This window comes from Caloenas nicobarica, chromosome 6 (genome assembly GCF_036013445.1).
Source record: "Caloenas nicobarica isolate bCalNic1 chromosome 6, bCalNic1.hap1, whole genome shotgun sequence".
Lineage (NCBI taxonomy): Eukaryota > Metazoa > Chordata > Aves > Columbiformes > Columbidae > Caloenas > Caloenas nicobarica.
Window position 1 is genome coordinate 15,791,652 of NC_088250.1, and position 25,822 is coordinate 15,817,473.

Genomic DNA, 25,822 nt, shown 5'->3' on the forward strand with positions numbered 1-25,822 from the left:
ACTTGGCATGGAGAGAAGTAGAAATACGAGGGACCTGATGAAGTTTTGATTAAAGAACTGCAGCACCTATTGACTTATAAGTTCGGCTAAGTTCACAGCCAACCTAAATTCTACTAAGCTCCCAGTATAGGCAGTGTTTATTTAGGATTGCCTTGTCTGCCTTTGTTTCCATTTTTGTTCATTTGCCTGGTTCAGGTCGCTGTGGAGCTGCCAGTGTTTTACAATGTGTTCATACTGCAGCTAGCACAGCAGAACTCCTTCGGGGCTTTACACACCAGTACCATCCATTTGATGATAATATGTATGCGAGCAGTTCCACTGCCCTACTTTTGCTTTCAAGTCAAGACCTGTTTTCATCAATTTGGTTAGAATTCAGTTCATCCTGATCTCTATGTATTTGTGGCAAGAGAGATACTCATCAAACATTGGTGCTCCATACTTTTAACTGACACTCAGACTGCTTTTCTCAGCTCTGTCCTCTGCTGTGTCTCGTTCATCTTCTCTGTTTGCCCTGGTGCCTATTTGCAAACTCTTTGTGTGCTTGTTTTTGTGCCTTTTGGTTTTGGTAGGTAAGCAGCACAACCAGGAAAATTCTGTGCATTTCAGCATGTTGTAAATGAAATGGGTGGTATTTTACTCCTGGCTGATGCAACTTTCATCTTCAGTTAGTATTTAAGACGGTAATACAGGAATGAATTGACCATGCTACCAAAACACGAGAGTGATGAAAACTCCATGTTGGAGAGATTTTGATGCTGAAGTAATAGATTTAAAGTGAGGAGCAGGATTAAATTTAGAAATGGAGGAAGGACTTATTGTCTGTGTGTACTATAGGCAGTTGGATGAGGATCGTGGGCTGCATAAAATCTAAATAAATCCCTTGAGAAAGAATCGGGAGACCTTGGTTGCTTAAACAAAGCTTAAAGGTAGCTGGAGACTTCCAAGAGAAACTCACGCAGCAGTTTCCTATGTAAAACAATTTCCTGTTGAAATGATTTAAATAGCATGTTAGTAGAATATAAATAACATCACATATCTGTCAAGGGCCACGTTGCTATAACAATACACAACTGTTTATCGTTAAAACCTTAACTGACATGAAATAATTCTGCCAGGCTTGAGGAGGACATGGTGACACACATGATCTGAAATGGCTTCCCTGTTTACACCTGTCCTACAGCAAGACAGAGGCCTTGCCCTAGACTGAGGGGGAGTTGTCTGTCTGCCTGTGGGCTTCTCCTCATCCCCCCACCCCCTTTGTCTCTAGATAGTTGTTGACAAGGACAGACAGTTACCTGGAGCAGAGGTAAGAGGGGCAGACTCTGGGTCTCTCCCTTCCACAGCGGTCCCTGAAGCAGCAGCATCTCGCCTCTGTGCCCTCGCGCACAGTGATGGGACTGGCCGAGCACGAGAGATGACAGCATGGGTAATTGCCCCTGGTGTTGCTGTGCTCACTCACATCCTTAGGCTGGGGGTGGGTGGGTTAGGGGGTGTATATATACACATATATCCACACCTCTGTGTGTATTAGTTTTGTGGTTGCTTACAATGAGTGCTCACATGTTGAAAGATACAGTCTGCATAGTTGTGATTTCAGCTTGAGATTTTTTTTTGTGAAACTGAAGGAACAGATACACACCACTGTTAACCAGAAAAGCCTGAATATCTATGGAAATAATAAAGTTCGTAGTTGATGAGAATGATGTACAGCATCATCTCAGCATTGCCCCATTTGCAGTTCTGCTGAATTATTCACAAATCAGCCATTGGCCACTGGAGCATGTTAAAGCTGCTCTCTGTCTACAGGAGTATACAGCTTGTTAGCAGCATTTTGCCTGCATTTTTTTTTTAAATCTGCTTTTTTTTCTTCTGTATAAATTTGTCAAACTCATATTTGAAAAATGAAAAAGTAGCTTTTTGAACCATATTTAAATACAATGAGGGAAGAGTGTCATCCTTTTTCTTGACTAACCTAAAGAGGCATCATCATTTTTTAAAACCTCATCATTCCCTTGTGCACTGTCATTGTGACAGCAGAGAGAAAGGTGTGTGGGTTGTTAACCCTGGAAGACCAACAGCTGCGTGGATGGACACTTGCTTAACACGTCAGAGGAACGGATGTGGGTAATGGATGTTAGAACCCACTCTCAGTTACTTAAAGGTGTTTTCAAAGAGTTTAACTCACGATTATTATACAATTACAACACTATCCATGTAGTCTGAGTTTTCTTGAGTTTCTGGGTTTTAGTATCACAAAACAGCATGTGGGATTATTTTTCAGACTATCTTCAGAGTCCTTTTCTTTTCCAACAGGTGAATCTTTTCTTCCTGCTGAATATCGTTCGTGTTCTCATAACCAAGCTGAAAGACACCCACAAGGCAGAATCCAACCTGTACATGAAAGCAGTGAGAGCCACCCTGATTCTGGTTCCGCTGCTTGGCATCGAGTTTGTGCTGTTCCCATGGCGACCAGAAGGCCAGATCGCCGAGGAGGTGTACGACTATGTGATGCACATCCTGATGCACTACCAGGTAGGAACCGTTAACTGGTTTTTGCTCACTTGAGCTGGATGGCAGTTGGCATGTGAAGCAAATAAAGGAGAAATTGTGGTGTTATTTGAATTTTTAAAGACCTTCATGCAATATTCTTAGAAACGACTTGAAGTTTCTCATTATGCTGAATTCATTTCTTAAAGGAAAGAAACATCATGGTTAGAAAGCTGGCCCAATACTTTTTTGTAATGCATTTTTAAAAATAATTCACCCAATTTAGATTTGTACTACATATTCTTAGCTATCTATATCTGAATTTTATCAGGAACTTCTAATTATCTCAAACCTGGACAAATTTCTACGCATGTGAAATAAAACAGAATATTTTTATTTTACAGGGTCTACTGGTAGCTACAATTTTCTGCTTCTTCAATGGAGAGGTAGAGTAACTGGTTTTATTGTATTTATTTTACTTTTCCTGTTTTATATGTTTTTGCTTTGTTTCAGCAATTAAAGAGGTAATAATTTTAAAATCATTAAAAAAAAATTCTAAATTAAAATTTGTCAGGTAAAAAATAATTTTAAAAAAGCAGAGCTTGGGCAAGCCTGTGCCATCATTCGTGGCATCGTTAAGTGCTTTAGGACGGACTTTTTTGTGCTGAGCAATATACATGTCTCTCAATCATATAAGGAACTGAAGACACTTGTCACTTTGATATAAATTCTCAGTAAATATCATATAACAGTAAAACGAAATTCAATACCCAGAAGGTCTGTTTGTCTGTGTTAGAAGCTGTGTGGCATCTGTGGTCCTGGAGAGTCCCTGTAGCTGGTCTTTCTGCACCGGGAACAAAGCGTGTTTCACACGTGTTGTCTGCTGGGACAGTGGCTTATGTCAGCTCTTCGGGAAAAAATTAGGCTGAAGTTTAGACAATTTTTTTTTTTTTTTTTTAGCGAAGCCGAAAAATATCAGTCTAAAAATCAGAACTTAATAGCTTCTTGTACTTGGGTCAGAAATCTGTGTTGAATAAGAAATGCACTTTTAAGAAACCATCATTGGTCAATTACAAGAACAAACTTCTTCATTCTTAAAGTAGAAGATTCCAGTGTTTCAGTAACATATTGTACACTGACATGGCCTTACAGTATCAGAGATCAAATCACAGAATCACAGAATCTTAGGGATTGGAAGGGACCTCAAAAGATCATCTAGTCCAATCCCCCTGCCAGAGCAGGAACACCTGGATGAGGTTACACAGGAAGGCGTCCAGGTGGGTTTTGAATATCTCCAGAGAAGAAGACTCCACAACCTCCCTGGGCAGCCTGTTCCAGTGTTCCGTCACCCTGACTGAGAAGAAGTTTCTTCTCAAATTTAAGTGGAACCTCTTGTGTTCCAGCTTGAACCCATTACCCCTTGTCTTACTGTTGGTTGTCACCGAGAAGAGCCTGGCTCCGTCCTCGTGACACCCACCCTTTATATATTTATAAACATTAATGAGGTCACCCCTCAGTCTCCTGTTTTCCAAGCTAAAGAGACCCAGCTCCCTCAGCCTTTCCTCAAATTGGTCAAAAGGCTACAAAATATATATACAAAATTGTTAATATGGCTCTTGCTTGCAAACACACACCCCCCCCCCCCAAAAAAACCAGACCCAAATGAACAAAAACACTCCACCAAAACACTCACTGGTAATTTTCCAACACTTTTGGCAGAGGAACAATTACAATTCTACGCTTATTCCTACACATCTGTTTGTTCCTTTGTTCTGCGTTTAGTGCAGTTGCAACATATGGCTGTAAGCAGATGTGTGGGAGTAAGCAGATGTTTTTATGTGCCTGAACCCTTACTTTCTTTTATCAGATGTCACAAAATTGTACCAGAGCAATTATATAATGTTACTGGGCAGTAATATTTACTTACAGGTAATTGTTTGGCTAATACTAGAATTGATTCATGCAGATCACCCTTCCTCCTCTTCCTCAGTCCGAAGCAGACTGAATTGCATTGAAACTTCTATGAGGTTTTGAGGTTTATTTCCCCCCTCAAGAAATGTGAAAGTCTCAATGATTTTTTTTGCCAAGGAGGCAGAAAAGATGAAGAGAGACTTTCTCACAGTTTAGTGGGCAAGGAGCAGTGTTTTCGATCTGGTTTTAACACAACGTAGATCCAGGTTCAAGTCTCCGCTTATATATTTGATTCAAAGCAGAACACATCATTAAACATTCTGGATCTGATTTGATTACTTGCCCGCGTTCAGCTTTGATATTTCACACACTCTTTCCCTCTAAATGTTATAGTTCAGAATGCCTTCTAAAAACTGATATTCGGAAAAAAACAAACAGACAATTAGTTCTGCTCTCATGCAAAATGGGGGGAAACCTCTTGAAATCTCTGCAGTTTCTGTGAAACAACATTGTCCACTGCTCAGTTCTGCCCTGTGCATCTTCTGAGGCTACTTTATTACTTAAGGCAGAACCATAATTTTAAAATATGATATAACCAATAAGAATGGTTTCTGTTAGTACTCCATTGCTACAAAGTCAGACTTTGTACACGCTTTCTTATGCTCCATAAGAAAAGCAAACCTGAGTCATCCCATTAATTCAGTATCCCTAAATTCAGCACGGACTGATCAGTGGTAAAAGATGAGTTTTACCACAAGAGGTGAATCACTACTTGAACATCTGCCAGCAGGATGTTAAAAGGGAGATTTAGCCATTTTGACATTAATTTAGGCAGTTAATTTTTAGACCCTATGCCTTGACTTTGCCAGCTAAATGTAGAAGTCTGTACTTGCTCTTTATAGAGTGGAAATTTATGCTTTATAAACCAGTTTGGGCTACACCTTGTTCTAGAAGGGATTTATTGCTTTATAAAAAACTGCATCAGTAAGGAAGTCTGTGGGGAGAATGACAGTGTAGTTAGGAAAAAATGTCTGCACAGAAAAAAGTGTTTCCTTGGTCTACTAAAGGATGCTGCTTCTGGCATGCAAGCCTGCAGGCAGCCGTGTGTCCTGCTGCCGCTACATCTGTTGCTGTCATACCAGCGCTTGAACAAAGCTACTTGTGTACAAGATGCTGCTCTACCATCGCCTGTCACAGCAACACCTCGTTAGGGACTGTGCAGAACGAGAGGCATGAGAGAGCGTGAGCACTTCTCTGCAGCAAGTCTGTGGTTTACAGGTGCGTGCTGATGTTGGAATCGACACTTTGAGTGACAGTGGAGCAAAGATTTTCTAGTGGGGTATTAGCAATTAAAAGTGCTCCATCCAAACATTTCCAGACTTCTTGAGCAGCACAGCCCAGGATGCTCTGTAGAATCCAGTTCTAACATGCACTGCAGCAGTTTGTCACAAACCTTCTACAGACAAGAGCGTACGTGCAAATCCTTCATTTTTATCTGCTGCGGCAGCGCTTCCCTAAGGACACTTGCGCTCTGCTGATGGCCCAGCAGCCACAGAGCAGGGTGCTTCTGCGCTGTCCCAGCGTTTTTTCCAACAGGAGTTGGTCCAGAGCAGACTTTGGGGTGACACTGGCTGCAGTCAGAGTGGAAGCTTCTCCCAGCTCTCTGATAGATCAGTAGAAAGATTCTGATTGAGCTATTAGTAACAGGTGATAATAATGATCAGCATTATCCATGTAAGGTTTGTGAGGTTTAGGGTTGTTTTTTTTTTTTAATTTTCTTCTGCTGATCTATAGAAATGTGGCAGTAAAGATTATAATCTCAGGTCTGTGAGATTATACAATCCTTTATTAGTAGGTGGGGTTGTGTTGTCTGGTTGTTTGTCGGTTGTTTTGGGTTTTGGGGGTTTGTCTGGGTTTTTGGTTTGGTTTGTTTGTTGTTTTGTTTTGTGGTTTTGGGCGTTTTTTTCTTTTGTTTTTTGGTTTTTTTCTCCTCATTGGCTACTGTGCTGTTTAATTTGTGCTATATTGAACATCAAGCTACTAGTATCTTAAAGAGCTGCTTGGAGGAAGCCCTTTAGGAAGACTCATCAAAAATAGCCATACTTCTTCTTCCCTTACCTTTTACATTTACTTTATAAGGACTTTAAGAAATATGAAGTTTTCCTTTAAAGAGAGGATTCTGAGACCAGACTGCAGGAAGTCTAATAATTACATCCCTTTTCTTCTATTTATTTTTATTTTTCACAATTAAAGCCAGAGTAAAATTAGACAAAATAAGCCATTGTGTTAGGAAATGTAAAGCAAACATAAAAGAAACCCTGAAGACATATGGAAAATCCTAAAAATATTTACCTACAATCTCAACATTTAACTGGGGGAATCACTGGTTTCTGTTTAGTTCTTTTCTACGTGACAAAGTGAAATGGAGGTCATGCTGGTGAATGAGAGCTGTGATTAGGGGTGCACTGCTGGATAAATGTGTCAGTGTCTCCCCAAAAGAACACTTTGTGTACAGAGTTTGGCTGAAGAGGAAATTGAATGTGGGCAGGTTTTTTAACATGAAAAAAAAAATCTCTTGAAAAAGTAACACTAGCTATTACCATTCTTAGCATTCCTTACTTGGCATCTTCACTGAAAAACTAATTCCATGTGAATTTCATGAATGTGAGACTTCATCAGTCCAGCATGCACAGGTGTTTGACCATATTAAGGAGAGGAAGGCTCCCATAAACATCACATCCTTTCAACTGGAGACATGTAAACAAGCTGGGGCCTTCAGCTATTTTATCAACTTTATTTTTAACCCTGGCAGAAATACAGAGTTCGGGAAATTGTCCTATTAATTTGATTAAGATATGGTCAGAAATTAAAAAAGGCTTTCTTGTGCCAGAACCATATCAAATGTCAGTTATGGTTTGAGAGTGTAGGAATTTACAGCTGCTGAGGATGTGGCCTTTTGAATGTAAGGGTGAACAGAAATGACCTTTTTTTCAGCTGCGAATCTGATCTGTCCACACTGCACTTCAGTCCACAGGGGAGAAAGGAGAAAATAGCGTTGCTGCTGCTCCTCCTGTAAGCCGTGCTTTTCCTGAGCAACTAGTACACTGCAATTGTACAATGTAATTATTTCACACCAACTGTGCTGAAGAACAATGCCTGCTTAAATTGGGTATCTTTCAGAACATCTCATGTGACAGCTCATATGTAGGTACCCTCACTTTCCAGGGTTATTCAGCCTTACTACCTAATTTGCTCAACCACGTTTATTACGGCACTCATTCATGGGAGACTGAAGGCCAGTGATATCTTTCCAAGTGTTTTACGTGCATTTCTTTTTGTTTTCTGGCACAGGTCCAGGCTGTTTTGAGAAGACACTGGAACCAGTACAAGATCCAGTTTGAGCACAGCTTCAGCCACTCGGATGCCATGCGCACCGCTTCCTACACCGTCTCTTCCATCAGCGATGTGCAAGGCTACAGCTACAACCACGACTGCACCAGTGAACACTTGAATGGGAAGGGCTACCATGACATGGAGAGCGTTGTTTTAAAAACGGAAAAGCTGTACGGGTGACTGCCCAGGCTCGGCCCACGCCGGCGGGCCTTACCCTCGTAGCTCATGGACTCCACATGTGATTTCGTGACTTCATGGCCAGAAGATTTTACCGAACGGGGTATGTTTTTCTCCTGAGTGATGCAACCTAAACTAAGACGTTTTTCATATGTATATATATATAATATATGCATATATACATATGTTTGTGTTTCTGTGTATCTATGTAGTATGAACAGCTGTACATATATATCTATATATGTATGTGCATTTATATACAGATACAAACTTTGCCTCTTCAGTTTCTACTGTGTAGACAAAGTTGGCAATTTTTGTACAAAGGGAATCAATGAAGGATTTCTTATTTTCTTGGAAGTTTGTATAAGACTGTGTTGCGTTGAAGCCATTTCATTTCCCTATAGAGTGTAAATACCATACTGTATTGTCTTAATTCAACTAAAACAGAACACAGGAAAATGGTTAAAGTAGGTGCAATAATAACAATAGATTGTCTAGGGTAATTTTGTGTCCAGCATTTGACTGTCAAAAAGCCCAACAGGAAGTCTGAGGGAACAGGCTCAAAGATATCAATGATTTGCTTTGCTTTGTTTTGGCCATTTTTTTTTTTCCACTATTTAAAAATCAAGCATAGAGACACCAGTGCAAGCCTGAGACTTTACTTCTGTACTGCGATGTAATAGTTTACAGCAAGCTCTGAGCAATTTTATTTAAAATATTTTTGCATATACAGGAGTGTCTCCTTCTCCTCAAGTTTACGGAAGTTTCTTACTGGCTTTAACACAGACCAGACTGATGAGGCCTTACTGCCAGACAGAAAAGTGGGACCCTGAAAATAACTATAAGTTCTTCCAGACACACACAATTGAAGCTGATGGAACTTCACTGTGTGCTTAAGGAATTTACTCAACTGCGAAAAGATCATGTGCAGAATTTGTTGTAGTCATATTGTTTTGTTTAAGTATTTCCCTTGCTATATTAATAATTTATTCCTTCATCTTTAGGGCAAAGTTTTGATTAAGTTTGTGGCTTTTTTTTTTTTTGGTCTGAGAAAAGCACACAAGACATGGCAGTGCAAATAACATATACTATCTTTAAAGCCAGTGTATGAGATTCAGACTAATGAAGCAAACTAATCACAGAATCATAGAATAGTTTAGGTTGGAAGGGACCTTCAAAGGTCATCTAGTCCATCCAGCATAAAGTTTGTCTTACAAAGGTTCAAAAACTTATGGATTAAGAATTTTATTATTATTTTGGAGTGCTTGATTCTGCATCTCTATCTTAGTTACTTAACTTCGAACAGTGTAAGTTGTTTCTTTGGTTCTATTGGTGTATAATTGTCTCACTGAAAATGAGGAGCTTGTCAGGAAGGTCTTGAGAAAATGTGTCTTTATAGCAATCAATGGTTTTGGAAATCTTTTTACTTTTAAAGAAATAGTAGGGGTTTTAAGTGAAATGACAAAAATCCTCAAGAATGAAGGCATGATACGAGGTGACTTTAGAAAAGTCTTACTAAAAATCACAAAAGTAGAAAAAGGTTTTATTAGTTTATTTTGCAGATAAGTCTACTTCAAGTGGGCAAAAAACAGATTAAAGCAGAAGAAAAGCAAATGCTGGAGATGATTATTGTGATGATTACTGCTACACTAATTAATGTATATCTGGTGCATGTCAGTCAGTCCAAAAAAAAGTTCTTTCTGAAACCACTTCAGTTTTAAATACTTAATTTTGTGTATAAAGACCTTGATTTTAACGTGTATACATTTTTGGCGGTAGCCTTTCTGTAAGCTTCATTAGCATCTAGTTAATTTGCTGTCACAGTGTTTATTGGTTTGTGACTTTATAAGGCTTTAAATGCTTCGTATTTAGAAGGAAAACATTAGGAGGATGCGGTAAGTTCATGCCACTTGCACCTTTCTGTATTTTACAGTTTTTATGTCTGGAGTTAGAATTTAGAGTGGTTTATTAATGATTTAGTTTCATAATATAGAATCTCAGCTAGAATGCACAAATCAAGATTTCTATTCTGCAAGGCTGTCTGGTTGATTGATGGGAATGATTTGAAAATTGGGTGGATTCTGTACTTTTAGAATAGTGTAAAATCTGGCAATCAGATGTTGCAATCTCTTAAATTGTAAGAATACAGTAACATTATCTGCTACAACATGATTAGAGGTTACTTACAACTCTGCTTGCTGATCTGTGTAGTGTTACTTAAAATCTGTGGAATGTTCTGAAAATATTAGTGGTGCAGAAAATCCCCACTCTGCTATAGCAGCTTTACACTTGGGGGACCAGATCACCAACTGGTATAAATCTGTCTTGAGTTCAGTTTTGAGAATTGCTGGGTACCAGCTGAGAATCAAAGTCTGTCCATTTAGAAGTCTTTTGAAGCCCTTTATGGCATATTATCAGACAATTATTTCAGTGGTACCAGGTGGGTCATTATAATTAAAAGTGATGGCCTAGAGTGGGATACAATGTTAGATTTTGAATTAAGCTTCCTTCTCAGCTAGGCAGTTGAAATTTAATAGCCTATAAATTATCATCATTTACTGCAAAGCGCTAGTTGCTAATTGCTCCTAATCTCTGTTAGAGAAACTTGTAATGGTAATTTAGGAGGGAAAATTGTTTTTCCACAGAAGTCATCCTGCTTCTAGGTGGACAATCACAACGTGCTGCTAGGCCCACATCTGTCTTTCACTTTGGAAAAGAAATAGATGTCCAGCTGGATGTGCAAGAAAACGTGCGTGGCTGTGGAGGCTTACTCAGCATAGGAGACCTGTATTTCCCTCTCCTCATGAGGTTAACTAACCTATTTACTATTTGGCATTGGAAAGTATAAATTCCCTATTTTGTCTTCCTACCTCACCTTCTGCACTTCTACACAACCAAGAGAAGGGTCAGCTTCTTAAAATGTTTTTTCTGTCACAGTAAATTAAAATGAAATCCTAATGCTGAATCCTCGTGGCTTATTTTCTACTTTACAGAATGTTGTAGTGCTTACCTGTATCCTCTGGGATGGAAAGAAACTCCCGTTTGGTGGGGCTGTGAGATTCCTTTGAACATGCAGAGAGTTATCTGTTATTATTTGCTCTTTATTTTTGTTGTTGTTGTTGTTATTTAGTGAGGATTTATAGTATTAATCTACAGGGGCTACTTGTCTTTATTTGGTATCTGTAATACCAGTATGTTAGTATTCTATGAGAGGGAATATCTCTTTTTAATGCTACTGTCTTCGATTAATGAAATGCTCCACTGCAGGGTCCTCTCAGTTGTTTTTTTGCCTGTTTGTTCTGATGTTAGCATTTATGCTACATATTTTTTCATTGTGATGATCTACTAGAGTATTTTGCTGTAGAAATGCTGCAACATGCACTCCTTTTCATTTCATGAAGCATTTGGGCTGGAAACCAGGCAATATTTGAGTATTGTACTATGTAAATAAGATTAATAGAAGCTATAGCATTGTATTTATTGCTTACGCTAAGAATGAAATGGAAAAAATGTGAAGTTATTTTTTGGTTGTGTTATATTTTCACTTTGTTCATATGAATCATCATGCATTTCAGTTCCTGAAAGAAGTATTATGTTTGTGATCAATAAAATATTACATTTATTCAGATCTCTTGTGCTTCAATACAGAAATAACTAAGCTGATCTAAACTAGGCTTTCACAGATATCTTAACTGTGTGTTAATTAAATATTAAGCCAGGGAGAAAGTAATTACATAGTAAGAATTACTCATTTTTTAAGTGTTTATTTAATGGTAATGTATTTGCTATTCCTATTAAAGCCCTTCCTACATGGCCCTACACCCTTAACTTACTGCCAAGTGGAAGGTGATGTAACCCAGACCAGACAGAAATAGGGCTAGAAATCTTACCTTAATTGATAATTAAATTTCAGTTCTGTTGAGCTGTGATACAAAAATTATAACTGGAATAAACTATAACTGACTAGTTCAATTATTTTTTATATACTTCTCATAAATCACTTTAGTGTATATTATATAACAAAACAGTAAATAAGTGCTGGTAAGTTCACTGCACTTTATTTTTTTAATCTAAAGCATTTCAAATTCTTTATACATAGTGGTAAGAATTCATACTTGTCCATGTGAAAAAGCGGGAAGTGGCTTACCGAAGTGGTTTAACCAGGGATAATGTTGGAACGTAGCCTTTGTCCACTTGATGGATTACGGTTTTGCTTAGAACAGAGAATAATGGAGGACCTCAGCTATTTTGCAGCTCTGAGAGAAAAGAAAAAAAAAAAAGCTACTTTTTTCCCTATATTTACTTTTTGGGAAAAAAAAGTGAAAGTATGAGAATGAGTAAGTACTCAAACAGAAGAATAAATATTATCTTTCACACCAGCTAAGACTATGGTTTACTGTTTTCTGACAATACCTGTTAATACCACTGTAACACATGCACCCCCCCACATACACAGCACAACACACATAGATACACATGCACATGCACACTCACAGAGCACCCACAGACACAAGCAGCCGGACTGATGCACAGACACAGACGCACAAAGAGGCACACACACACACACATGCACACACATACTGGAGGTGGGTGCATTGCGTGGGACTCACTTCCACTGCTATATTTGCACAGACACACTCCCACACATACTGACACCCTTAAAATCAGAGACAGAGGCAATGTGGAGATATATATGTAATTCAATACTTTGCGTAAAAAAGCTTTATCAGCTTTTATCTTTTATCTAGCTCTTCTAGAAACCCCAGCATTTTTTCTGCCCATTCTTCTAGCTTGGTCTAATCGAGAAAGTATTCTCAGAGGATGCATGATTAGTAGTCATCAGTGAGAACCTTTGAGAGTCTGATTTTTTTCTCATCCCTAATTTTTGTTTTCTGATGTTGTAGAGCAGGGGTGTCAAAACTCATTTTCACCAGGGGCCACATCAGCCTCACAGTTGCCTTCAAAGGGCCAAATGTAATTTTAGGACTTTATAAATGTAGGAGTGGAAAAAAGAAAGAAAATTTCATAGTATGACACCATAAATTGCATCCCTTAGGATTAACAAGTTTGCCTTCAAACAAATTATCATAGAAAATATCAAAGTGGTACCAGAGTTGTGTCCTGCCTTACTAAGTTGTTTGAAGAGACACAAATAGAATTTTTTAAAAGTCAGTTTTATGATAATTACTGAGCATTTCTTTTCTCCTCCCTCCTTTCCTTTACCCTCTTGCTTCTCAGGGCAAAAGTTCACAAACATGGGACTGTCCCATCTGTTTGCAAGATGACTGTTCCCACTTAGGCTCTCAGCAACTTCAGTTTACAAATATTTGGCTGCAGAAAGAGATGATGTGCTTTTTATTGTTAGGGTTTCTTTTCAGCCAGAACCAACTCTCACATAAAACTGTTATTAACTCCACCTTAATAGTGATAATCAGTGTTTAAATAAGTAGATTATTTTTTTTGTTATGACCATTTGTTTGTGTTCTGTAATATTCAAAACTCCGTAAATGATCAGGACTACATGCTGTAGGAATCTGGACAGACACTGCCTTTATGCTGGAGAGTTTACAGTTTTAGCAGAAAACAAACAAGCAAACCAACAAAAAACTGAAAGCCAACCAACACCACACCACAAAACCCCCAAAAGAAAAACACAACTAAACTGGAAAAAAAAAAAAAAAAAAAAAAACAAAACCAATCAGGAACATCAGAAAATTCTAGCCATTACTAGTAACTTGATGAGAGTAACAGAAATGAGTTACCTTATTAATCAGTTGATAACTTGCCTTGGGGAAATGCCTGAAGGTATGTTAGCCAAATAGATTGAAAACCAGTGTCGTTTGAGAGGTTAGAAAGAAAGAAGTGGGAAGAAGAATACTGCCTGCCTGCTGGGGGTAGTTACCCATCTTCCTGGCACGTTTCCGCACAAATGGAACTGGGGTGGCACGGACAGTGGAGTAACATGTCTATCGCTGTGTGAGGCCGGGGCCTCACAAGGCCTGCGAAGCAAACAGAGCAGCACAACGTAACAGCAATGTGTGATGCTGATTACTTTAACTACAGAGTTATAAAAGACGCAGAATAGTAAACAATTATTGAATTTCATGATGGAACATGTTAAGATGAGGGTGTTTAAGGACATATATTGTTCTTTTCTTCCACATTTAGTGGAAACATTATTTGGTGCAGAAATTATCACAATGTTTATAAACACCAGGATATGAATTACATCAAAATAGCTTCTTTGGTATCCAATGTCACTGCAAAAACAGGTTGCTTTGAAATGCCATATAAATCTCTCAGCTCACCCTTTGACAAAAGGCAGTAAAATTTGCTAAATGGACTTTTTAGCAACTGAATCCCAGATTTTTAAAGGTCAAGTACTTCAGGTGAATTTTTCCCAAGACACATATCCAATTGAACAAAAGTCAAAGTGAATTTTCACTTCCTATCCTACTTAAACAGGACAATGTCATTTTATGCGGTAATGTTTATGTCTTTGAAAATTTAACCTGGAACATTTTGATGTGGTAATGTAATTCTGCTTTACCAGCCAATACCTGTATTTCAGAAAGCTCCAAACCCACACTTTTTTCCATTTATTCAGGACATCTGAGAGTGATCTTCTATCATCTGACAATTCCCAATGCATTCTTCAGAATTCAAATAGAAATGCACTTGATGTCCAATACTAAACCAACTGGGAGCCAGCTGTAGAGAAAAAGAGAAGCCAGGAAGGCTCTGAAGAAACCATGATTTCTAAACTATCATTTCACTATTTGCTTTAAATGCAGGATTGTTATATTATTAACATGTACTCATCAAACTCTGCAATTTAAATTTGGGACTCATTTCCCTTTGTCAAAAGCATTTTTATTTTGTTTAAACTTTGCCTGTTTGTTGAAGAAGAAATTTGTAATGACAAACCAGATGATAGTTATGTTTTTGGAAAATCAAAATTGTCCAACATATCATTCTCAGGAAAACAAGATTCTTTTCATTCATTCTCCAGAGTATTCTCCTGCTTTTATTAAGCAATAAATTCCCCACATCAAATATATATATTTTTTTACTGAGATCAATGAAAGAAGAATTAATAGTCTTAAATGATAAGTGATCCAGTGAATAAAAAATAAGTACAACAAGAACAGTTATGAAAAAGAATTACAGGACCTCATGCACTGCTAGCAAGGCATATATTAAATATGTATTAATTTACTGATAAATTAGTTACCATAGATGAAGGGAGAACAGGACTCAGATGACTAATCCGACTGCCAGGGTATCTGACGAAAATGCCTTCGAATGCTGGAAGGAAGAAGAGATGGGGTGTGTTTAGAACATACTGCTGGATGGAGACCAGGTCGCAGTTAGAGCCTCTCTCATGCTTTGAGAGTGGAGACAGGAGTACAATGGGTTATTTCTTTTATTGCTCTGTTTATGTTACCCATTGTCAGACATATTGATACACCAGAATGAGAAAACTGCTAAAAACATTACATTACCTCCAAAAATCTGAGAATTAATCATCGATTATGGTTTTACATGATAGGCACAACTTTTTCCTTTGAATCATTCATCAAAAGGATTTGGAATTGTATCAGGAAGAAAAATCATACCAGTTCAACTTTGGTAATTTTTCACTTTTTACTAAATAAGTAATTTAGGTTCCTTTTTATTTTTCCATATTATGAGATCATTCCCAAAGCTTAAAATAACTTGGCAGTTCCACAAACATTTTTCTGTTTTCTTAACATTTCCTTGTTTACTTATTACATGCATTAGGTTTTTGAGCAGTGGTTTCCCAGCAAATAGTAAAAGCTCGCCATGCTCTTTAAAGGGAAGATAAGAGAGCTCTCTAGTCAGACACAGTGCAAGCTGAAGGGCTCAATTTTGGAACTCTTTAATGAGCACATCCTTAAAATGATTAATTCTGTTGACTCCAGCAACAAAATTATTTGCTAAAGTGATTTGTTCACTAGTGTGGAAAGGATTATAAAACTGGGTCCAAAATGCTGAAGGTCAAAAAATGTGAGCTACTCGGATAACAGCAAAAGATGAAATTCAATCAAGTTAAGGCTCATCCATGCTATTATTTATATAGTTATTGAACATGCATATTTATGAAATACTGCCAATACACACATTTTAAAGTGCTGCTGTTTTTTAAAAAATAAAAACTTACTCAGTTACTTCAGTTGTTCGTTCTTTCTTACTCTTTAATTTACAATTCATTTAGATTTTTAAACCTTTTTTCTGCAATCCTGATATTTATAGCAACTGTTACAGCATGTTCATGATAGAACTTTGGTCAAGCAACTCAAATACATAAATGCTTCTCTCTAATGAAATATCTGACCATCTCTGACCAGATGGCCCAATTTCTTTAACAACAAAAGCCCTGCTTCTTTCTGCTATAATCTATAACACCTTGATTACATCTCAAGGTATTTTCCACTTGTAAGAAATGTACAGAGCCCTCAGAATATTATCCCCTGAGTGGGTGAAAATTTTGCCTGTTGAAACTGTTTCGCTTTGCAAAAATTATGAAAGGAGTTTCCATAAATGTATGAATAATTCTATTTCATAATAAAAGAGAGAGCAGATCCTAGATCCAATGGAAATATTCTTCACAGTATCCATTTTTTAAGGCTAAAACCTACAACATATAAAGTTCCTAAGTAAAGTTCCAATAAATGTGTCGTAAGCTGCTCTATATACTGCAGTTGATACACTTCACCTCTCTGCTCAGTGCAAGACATTTTGGGAGAGACAAGAGTTTATGGCACCATTTCTCAGAACAGCTAAAACTCACAGATTGGGCCTTGATTTATAAAACTCAAAACACGACTGTGTGGAAACCAGGGCGTACTTTATGGAAATCACCAAAAGCGTTGGTTGGGTTCACTGTAGCTCCAGTAATAAAATTTGTGGATAAAAACACTGACATATTGCAATTCAGTCTTTGTCAATACAAGATAGCATTTACCTGGCTGGTTTGATTTCTTCAGCTCTTCAACTTTTACAGCAGCAGCTCAATGTGCCATTGCATGAGTTGTGTATATCCCAGGAGACTTCTTTACATAATCTTTGAGGAAAGTTAAAATTTAAAAATTACTGCAACACTCATGCGAATTCATATGCTGCTGCTAAAACCAAATAATTGTTTAAAAAAACCCAACAAACAAGACAATCTAAAAAAGTTAGGTAGTAATACATACTTCAGAGGTGAATATAACTTGGAAAAACAGATATGAACCCTGAAGTTTGTTCATCATTGCTGTAAATATAGCACTTAAAGAAATGAATACAGAATCTATGAGGTCTCTTATTACCACTCCAGAAACTTGAAATAATAATAGGAATAGTTCAACTACTCTGGTTTTTTTAATGGCATTACAAGTAATTTTAAGTATCATAATTTAGAGGATCTCTCTGTGAGGTGATGTGAAAAAGGCCTGGTTTTTTAAAGGGGCTTAGGACTTCCAGGATTTGATTATTCTTTCTGGCAGACACTGATTGTTGGTGCTTGTGCTATATTGAGCACAGCACACTCACAAATCAGCTGAGGACTGTGTGTGCAGCCATAATGGAAATGTAAAATAATAATAGGTTTCCGGTTGGACACAATACAAAAAATGCACACGGGGTAATGACTCAACTGTTAAACTACCAACTTTTGTAAAAATATGGCTTTGGCATCTACTGGAATGGGCTATGGTTAAAACTCCACTGAATTTTGGAAAGGAGGAAAAAAAAAACCCCACCAAACACAATACCTACTGTTTCATCAATATTTGCAATCATCTCTGGAGAGATTTCAAACTAAGTGGGGACTTTTGAAATTCTTCTGGAATTCAGCACATTTTCCAGCTCCTCAGGAATGCCTAAAACATGTTGGCTGCATTTTTAACAAAATCTCAAACCGAGGCAGTCATCTATAAAAGAAAATAAATTTAAAAACCCCAGAGTTTTTGTAAAGTTATAAGCATGAGAAATTTTAATCACATAAGAAGAGTTATCAGAAAACTTTAATATGGTGAGTAGTTCTATCTACGCTTTCTATACTGCAAATTTATCTATGTTTCTATCTTGCAATGAAACCATGTATGTACTATTTCTAACAAATCAGTTTTTATAAGACTTCGCTAGAACCAAAACAAGCTGTAGTAGAAAGTCTGTTTTTTAACAAAGGAAACAAATAAAGCAACTAGACTGGAACCACAGGTTGAGTGAAAAAAAAAATGCGAAGGAGATATAAAAATTTGCACAGTAATTTTGTTTACTCACAAGAGTAATATTCAAGATGTAACTGGAGCAAACTCCAGTAAGGAAGCAGACAGGTTATGTGGTTCTATACTGAAGTCTGAGAACTTCTCAACATCTAAAAGTTTTCGCACGACAATGGTGAAAAAAATCTATTACTACAGAGGTTGCTTTGCAATCCTGGGTTGCTCACACATAACCGTTAAAATAGGAATTAGAGACAATTGAAAGCAAATTCAGGAATGAACCCAGGAAAACTATATAAATTAATGAGAAGAGGGGTAACCTTTCGCACAAAGCTAATTTTTGGATGGCACGTGTCCTGACAACAAATACGAAAAGTTTCTGAACTTGGCAGTAGCAGAAAGAAGGATTTTTCTCTTTTGCTATGCCATCCGTGAAAGGATATATTAGCTTCATACATCTTATTGTCTTATTGCCCTAGGAAAATAAATGGATAAATCCTTCAAAAGCAGGGTCCTTTTCCTCCTTTAAAGAACAGCAAGGCTCCTCCCTCCCACCCCAAAGGCCCTCTCTGAATGAAAGCGATGGCTCACCACTGGAGATGAGCAGTTATTACTGTTAAATGTCCTGATTTTAACAATTTATAGCCCTGCTTCTTCATGTGGAATAACCAGATAAACTGCTTCTAAATTAAGAACTTCTTCAATTATCTTACTGTTATCTGCATGTAAGTCGTGTTTAAATTAATGAGAATGACATTCATTAAAGACAGCTTAAGGACACGTCTGGGAACACGTAATGTGCAAACTCCAACTTTTATCGTAGTTATTGTACTAAGTAAAGGAGGTTGCACTTAAACCCCCACCTCTACATATTGTACAGCCCTCCTTTCTATACACTTTCTGTGGTAACAAGTTTATTCTCTCCCTGGAATTGCAGTGTGTTCTAAACACCGTTTAGTTCAATTTTTCATTTTAGGTACTTTTATTGTTTCTGCCTTGGACATATGTTTCTTAAAGTCAATTGAAAGAGACAGCATGCCAGGCAGGTTTTTCCAAGTTTTGTGTCTCTCGGGCTAAAATCTACCCAATTCAGCCTCCAGCAGGGCTCGAATTCTAGTCCACCATTGGAGAATTTATTATATAGAGGTAAGTTCTAAGAGCATTTCCTTAGGACATATATTATCATATCGCCATGGCTGGTTTTAAAGGGTGAGTTCTCTGCAGTACACACTAGACAATACTATTAATAACAAAAAAAAAAAAAAAGACTTTTACATCTGTATTCAAAAGGTATTAGAGGTGACAAATCTATTTTCACTCCTTCATAGCCAGACCATGTGTTTCAGGGGTAAATGTTAACAAGGGATGCATAGGAAAGAACATCTTGTACAGCATTTTCTGGTAATTATTTCCTGAAAAATAAACACCAGTGTCTTCTGACATGATATAGCCACTTTGATTAGGAAGAAGTATCACCTCAGCAGTGACACACTGAGTCCATAAAAAATTTACCATTAACGAGTTACAACATTTGTTCTTTAAAAAAGACCCTCATTATGGTAAAACACAATTCATTAAGCAAAATACAGTAGACTTCATCAAATCCAGACTGTTCAGCAGGCAGCTTGCACATATTGCTCACGGAGGAGGGAAGGGCAGCCTGTTTTAATGCCCTGCCTGGGGAGTCAGGCAGGCTGGATTCTGTTCCTCGCTCAGACCTAAACCATTAGGCAAGTCACCTCATTGCTCTGTTCTTCATCCCACATTCTTAAATGTAATAACAACATTTTGCTTATTATTCAGTCCCTTCAAAATACAAATATTTCATGGCAGAAGCACTTTGTTATTTTATATGTCTACCTTCTCTGTGGCTTGGACTTTCTAAGTGATTGCTTGTTTTGCTAATAACAATAGAAATATTCATCACGGTATCAATTTTTTAAGGCTAAAACCTACAACATATAAAGTTCCTAAATTCTTATTGAACTACTTAAGTAAGGAAGAAGTAGAGACCCATGTAAGAGGTAAGCAAAGAAAAAGATGACAATTCAAAATTAGAAGAAAATGACCCTCTCATCATCAAAATGAATCACTGCCAGTTGCAACTTGGCAGTTTGAAGCATAAAACAGGAGGGGAGTAAATCAGTGTAAATTATATTCTGGTTATGCAGAACAAAAAGGAAACAGATATTTACTTTTAAATGTCTGGTTTTAAATTTTAAAAAGTTTAAATAAACTTCAACTTTTTTCTTTTTCCAAGTTCTGCACTTGCTTACCCTTTGTTTCTTAGTTTGTTTTAGTTCTTTAGTTGTTTTTTCCTATTCTGCAGTGAGTTTTGCTATCCCTAACAATAGCTCTCATTCAGACACTCCCTTTTATCCCTTTGTGTTTACAATATATTACAAACAAACAGTCAAATTCACTCAAGAACATGTTCTCAGAATTGTCTTCATTATTTGGTTTTCTTCAGAGCATGTCTACTTTAGCTTCATCTGAACCCTAGAGAAGACTTTCCTGCCTATACCGAGAACCTGTAAAGGATTTATGGACTCCTCAGACTTAATATGGATACGTGGGAATCCTGTTTGCTGTTCATATATTTCTATTATGGATCCTGTCAGTAGCTTTAAAAAACATTAGAATGAGCACATTAAAAATATTAGTGTTTTATGGGGCTAACACTCCCAATGGGAAATCAGATTAAAACTGATGTTTCAGCTAACATCTTTCATTAAGTCCTTGCTCAGGTGATTACTAGAGGTGTAAACAACAGCTTTTCTTACAATTTGTAAGTATTTGTAATTATAGCTTACTATATAGCTGACTCTTCCCTCTGTGAAAACTCAATGACTAAGGAAAAAATGACAGAAGCTGAAGACAGACACATCAAAACCAAATAGGATTGTTGCATGAAGACTGTTGTAGTTGGTTCTCTGTAGCAGTAACATCATTAGTTCCTCTTCCAAAACTTAGAAAATAAATATACAAACAGAAAAATATAAAGAGGGTAAAATAAACACTGCAGAAGAATGATGTATTACTGGCAAAAAAGTATTAATTCTACCTAAACCAATAAAGAATTTGAAACTTGCGCATTTTGTAACGTTCATACCCATCATAGGAAAGTGCAGCTTCTTTTTTTTTTGGCAATATTATTTGAATTTAAACCTAGATTATAAATCCTAATGTTTTTCTCAGCCTTTCTAATAAAGGCAAAGGTGTTAATTTCCAATATATATGATGTTTTAATGGAAAATTATAGTATCTTAATATGAAACATGTTATGTTATTTTTAAGGCTGTAGGACATTTAGCATATTTAATTCACTGACAGTAAGACATCATAATACGAAGCTCTGAATGAAACAGATTTCCCTTTGTTTTAGGCCCAAGTCAGACTAACCTGCTTCCTCTGAAAGGTGTATTTATTTTGAGTAAGTTCATTAATGTCAAGAAATTTTGCTTAAAATAGTAGTATTTACAAAATAGAAAAAAAAAAAAAGTCAAATATTGCTCTATTTTCACATACTTTCCTGGCATAAATATGTTTGGTTATCCATTTTTTTTCATAATCCTCAATATCACCAATGCCTTTAACATTGAAATGATGAAAAGACTCAATAAACCTAAGAAAAATTTACGTTGCTAACATGTAACTTATAACAAGGGGAAAAAAAGATTTCCTGAAACAGGAGTTCAAAGCAATTCTCTATAGGTCAACAGAGTTTCAAGGGGGAAATATTTCTTCCCTTGTTTTTAGCACAAGCTCTATATCTCCTTTGAGCAATCTCAAAAAATATTATTTGACAATAATTTATGCTAAAAGTACTAGCAGTATGGAAAATTTTTTTCTTTTTATGTATGAATTAAAGAAATGATAAAAAGTAGTTTAAGAAGGGGCAAGTCATGTATGGTGGGGTGGAGAAAGAGCAGGAGCAGCATGCAGAACTGGAGAAATTACTTGAAAAAGAAGTTTGTATTAGATGAACACAGTATATTTAAAACTTATGCATGTCCTGGATCAAAAGCAGTTGTGTTTAACAAGAATTGAAGTCCAGATGTAATAACAAATGCTAGAAACAGGAATACAAAATCCCAGAAAGTGACTGTGAAAAATCCTAATGGTGTGTATTCCAGTAAACACGGGGAATTGTTAATACCACTGAAAAAGCACTGTACAATGAAATTGCAGGAAAGGAACTGGCACAAAAGGAAAATAAATCAAAAGACAAACAAAACCTTTACATAAAAGAAAAAAAGAAATGAATCTAGAAGCTGTCAAGGAACTTGAAGGGTGTAATGTACTGAATGAGGCAATGCTACAAGGAAACAAATGTGGAAAGAGATAAGAAAAGTGATGAGAATGCAATAGGAAAAGCGTCAAAGAATGACATAACCGATGAAGTAAAAGAAGAAAACATGGGCAACAGGACAAGACATAAGTCACTTGTGAGATCATCAGTGAATGCTACAGATCCTTTATGTATCAATGAGGAACCTGTCAAAACAAAAGCCCAAAACGTTCTAATCAAAAGCGAAGAACACTTCCATTGCTTTGCAATTGAGCGTTAGATAGTCACATACATTTTATCTATTTGACAAATTACCTGAAAAGTGGTGTTTCTCAATTACATCACAATCGTAACATCTTAATGGAAGTCTCCACATTCTGAATAAACTAGTAAGTTAATTAGAATAAGAAATAACGAGGAGGGAAATTGTACAATCTGATTTGGGAGGAAAAGGTGATATTAATGTATTATAAAGCCGGGAACAAACCAACTAATTATCAATAAGGTTATAGTTACTTTGCCATTTAAAAAAAATCATATTTATCAGCATATGAAAGAATTGTGGTGGGAGGAGACAGACGAAGCAGGGGAATCTATTCAAGGCATTATTTGTATCTATCCCTGGAATAAAATATCCATCCTGTGACATCTTTGCCTTTTTAGGAGTGTATGGCTACTTGGAAGAAAAGCTAAACTTAATAACTAACTACAGTTTTCTAGCATCAGACAAGGGATTAGGACTAAGCTCACAAAGGCCTAAGGAACCCCATGGAAGAACTGCATGAAACCAAGTCATTCAAATTTCAAACTGACATACCAAACACTTCTGATGCTGAAACTAGAGTGATTTGTGCACTGACAGAAGCAACAGATTTCTGTATCTGTCCACCTCCAGAACATCCCCAGTTCAGAGCAGCTTCCTGCTCACTTCCAATGCATTGCTCTACTAAACTCAATTAGGAATCAGAAATTAAATGTTTGTTCTCTACCTTTTGACGTTTGATTCGGTCATCAGATTCAGAACATTGTCTAATATCCACTAATAAGATCTGAGTCCCGCAAAATACAATTATTGTAACTTCCAGTTTCAATGAAGGAAACATGGGGGTGATCAAATACAGAATATGTATAACAATCAAGCCTCTCCTCCAACCATGGCAGTCCCAATACGCATCTCTTCCTTCCAGTTTTTACAGCAGTTAGCATGCCTCTACCTCTCTTTTTGAGTAAAAATAATATGTTTCACATGGTGGAATAACATGATAACCAATTCATTTTTACAGCCCACTTCTACAAATCTTTCATTCTGACCTTCCTTCAAGATGTGTGTATTTTATGGTAAATTATCCTAATGTCTAGAGTCTACTTTGAGGACTTAACTTTAAGGCAAAACTACTGCTTACTTAGTCTAGCCCTTACACATGTAGCTAACATTAAAAAGGAAAAAAATCTGAATACTTTATACCTTCTCAGAAATATCAACATAAATTTTTGCTTTGAGCTGTACAGACTGATGTAGAGATGTGAAGTCTTTCCTTTTTATTTTTTTATTTATTTTTTTTTGTTATTATTATTTCCAGTAGGATTAACTTTGGTGTGCGTATGCATACCCGTAATCCTGCAGAATATAGCTTGAGATTAGGCCTGAAACTTTCGTATTGCATACAATAAATATAGTAGGCTGAAATGAATTCAGTAAAGTATTTTACTATTTCTTTTGTTAGTACATGGACCTACCTTGAAATTGTCTTGACAACATGTGCAAATGATACATATATTCAAGTTGTCTGGTTTACTGGTGAAAACAAGACAACTTATATCCCATGACGGCCAAGCCTGCAAACACCACAAGATCTGAAATTTGAGCTGTGTGCAGTCTTATGTGTTTCCGCAGTAGTTAAGATGCTCAAGATGGAAGTCTTTGTCCTATAATTACACCCATATATTTCCATGTGTTCTGATTATCCTGTGAATTGCAAACACTGTAGATTTCAATAAAAACAGTAAAACCACAAAACCAACTATCAGCTAAAATTTGGCACTAGAGTGATATACACTGGCTCAAATATCACATTTGCTCCACCTTACATTACTCTGGATATACATGACATACATTGGTCATCTATGGATGAAACCAGGGAAAAGTCATGACACGGACAAAGGTTTAATTTCTCACGTCTGTGTAATGTCATTATTTTGCACAGGTCTACAATGGAGAAGGCTTAATGGGTAAATTTGAAGGACTAAAATGTCTAGTTAAATAAGCCTTTTAAAAGTATAATTACTCTTATTCTCCGATTTTCAAGAGATGTGGTAGGAGGTCCTACTGTTAGATCACCAGAAGATGTCATCTTATACAGTTCCACTGCTTTACGCCAGCACAGGATCTATCACAGGGACATTAAAGGACTGGTCCAAAGTATCATAAAAATGTCTTCATTCAAAAGACATACTCTAATTATGTGTCTTCTGAATAGAGTATGACTTTACCAATGATTAAAAGAAAAAAACAAGTATTTTACTACATTTATCATCATTTATGCTACAGTATAACAACTTTGCAGCATCTAAGGGAACATGTGATACTGGTAAAGAGATCAACAAAATTAAAACTGAAAAATCTTGGTAAAGATTTTTAGTAAAGTTAAAAAAAAAAATTGGGGCTTGAAAGCATCACATTCACAGGCTCATTTAAATGCCAGGGTAATTTGCTCCAAGTTAAATTTACAGTTTAATGTACAAAATCCATATGATGGGAAACTTACTGGATAACAGTACATTAAAAAAATGAAAGTAATAGTGTCATATTCACTCCCATACACTTCAATACCTTTCTGAATGGAAATAACATGAAAAACATTTTATATTCGCAAACTGAATCAGATACAGACTTAATTGTATTACAATGGCTAAAATAAATAAATCCATATATCATCTAATTTCCTAGTAAGCTTCAGTATGCAATAATGAAATAAAATGCTAAGGCGACCAAAGAAATCTGTAAGAAATCCAATTCCAAGATTCCCATTTCCAATTTTAGAAGCTTTCCTGTTTCTTCTCTGCAAGAATAAGTATTCCTATGACAGGAGCTCTGATCATTGTACTCGGTAAGTTACAAAGCATATATTTCTATATGCTATTTCTATCCTCAAAGTCTCACAGGGTTCAAAACAGGCTTTATTAAGGCATAATCAAGTGAATTATTTGCAAACTTGCCAGTGCTTCACTTTTTGCTGTGTCAAACAATAGTCCAGCAGAACAGCTTGTGTCAGAGGCTTGTAAAACATACATCTTATCTATCTAGTCACAGAAACACTTATCAATAGGTTAT

The 25,822-nt window shown here is 36.6% G+C and overlaps 1 protein-coding gene across 4 annotated transcripts in view; it reads left to right on the plus strand.

Annotated features, from left to right (window-relative positions):
* CALCRL (calcitonin receptor like receptor) overlaps positions 1–11,527 on the plus strand; it is a 66,102-nt gene extending 54,575 nt beyond the window's left edge. For 3 of the 4 annotated variants that reach the window (XM_065638036.1, XM_065638035.1, XM_065638034.1), the window contains exons 11-13: positions 2,314–2,532; positions 2,892–2,933; positions 7,750–11,527. In XM_065638036.1, the coding sequence (XP_065494108.1) occupies positions 2,314–2,532; positions 2,892–2,933; positions 7,750–7,971 (483 nt within the window). In that variant the 3' untranslated portion in view covers positions 7,972–11,527. The remainder of the gene's footprint in view (positions 1–2,313; positions 2,533–2,891; positions 2,934–7,749) is intronic. The other variant, XR_010606407.1, reaches the window with a different exon arrangement.
* The last annotated feature ends 14,295 nt before the right edge of the window (positions 11,528–25,822 follow it).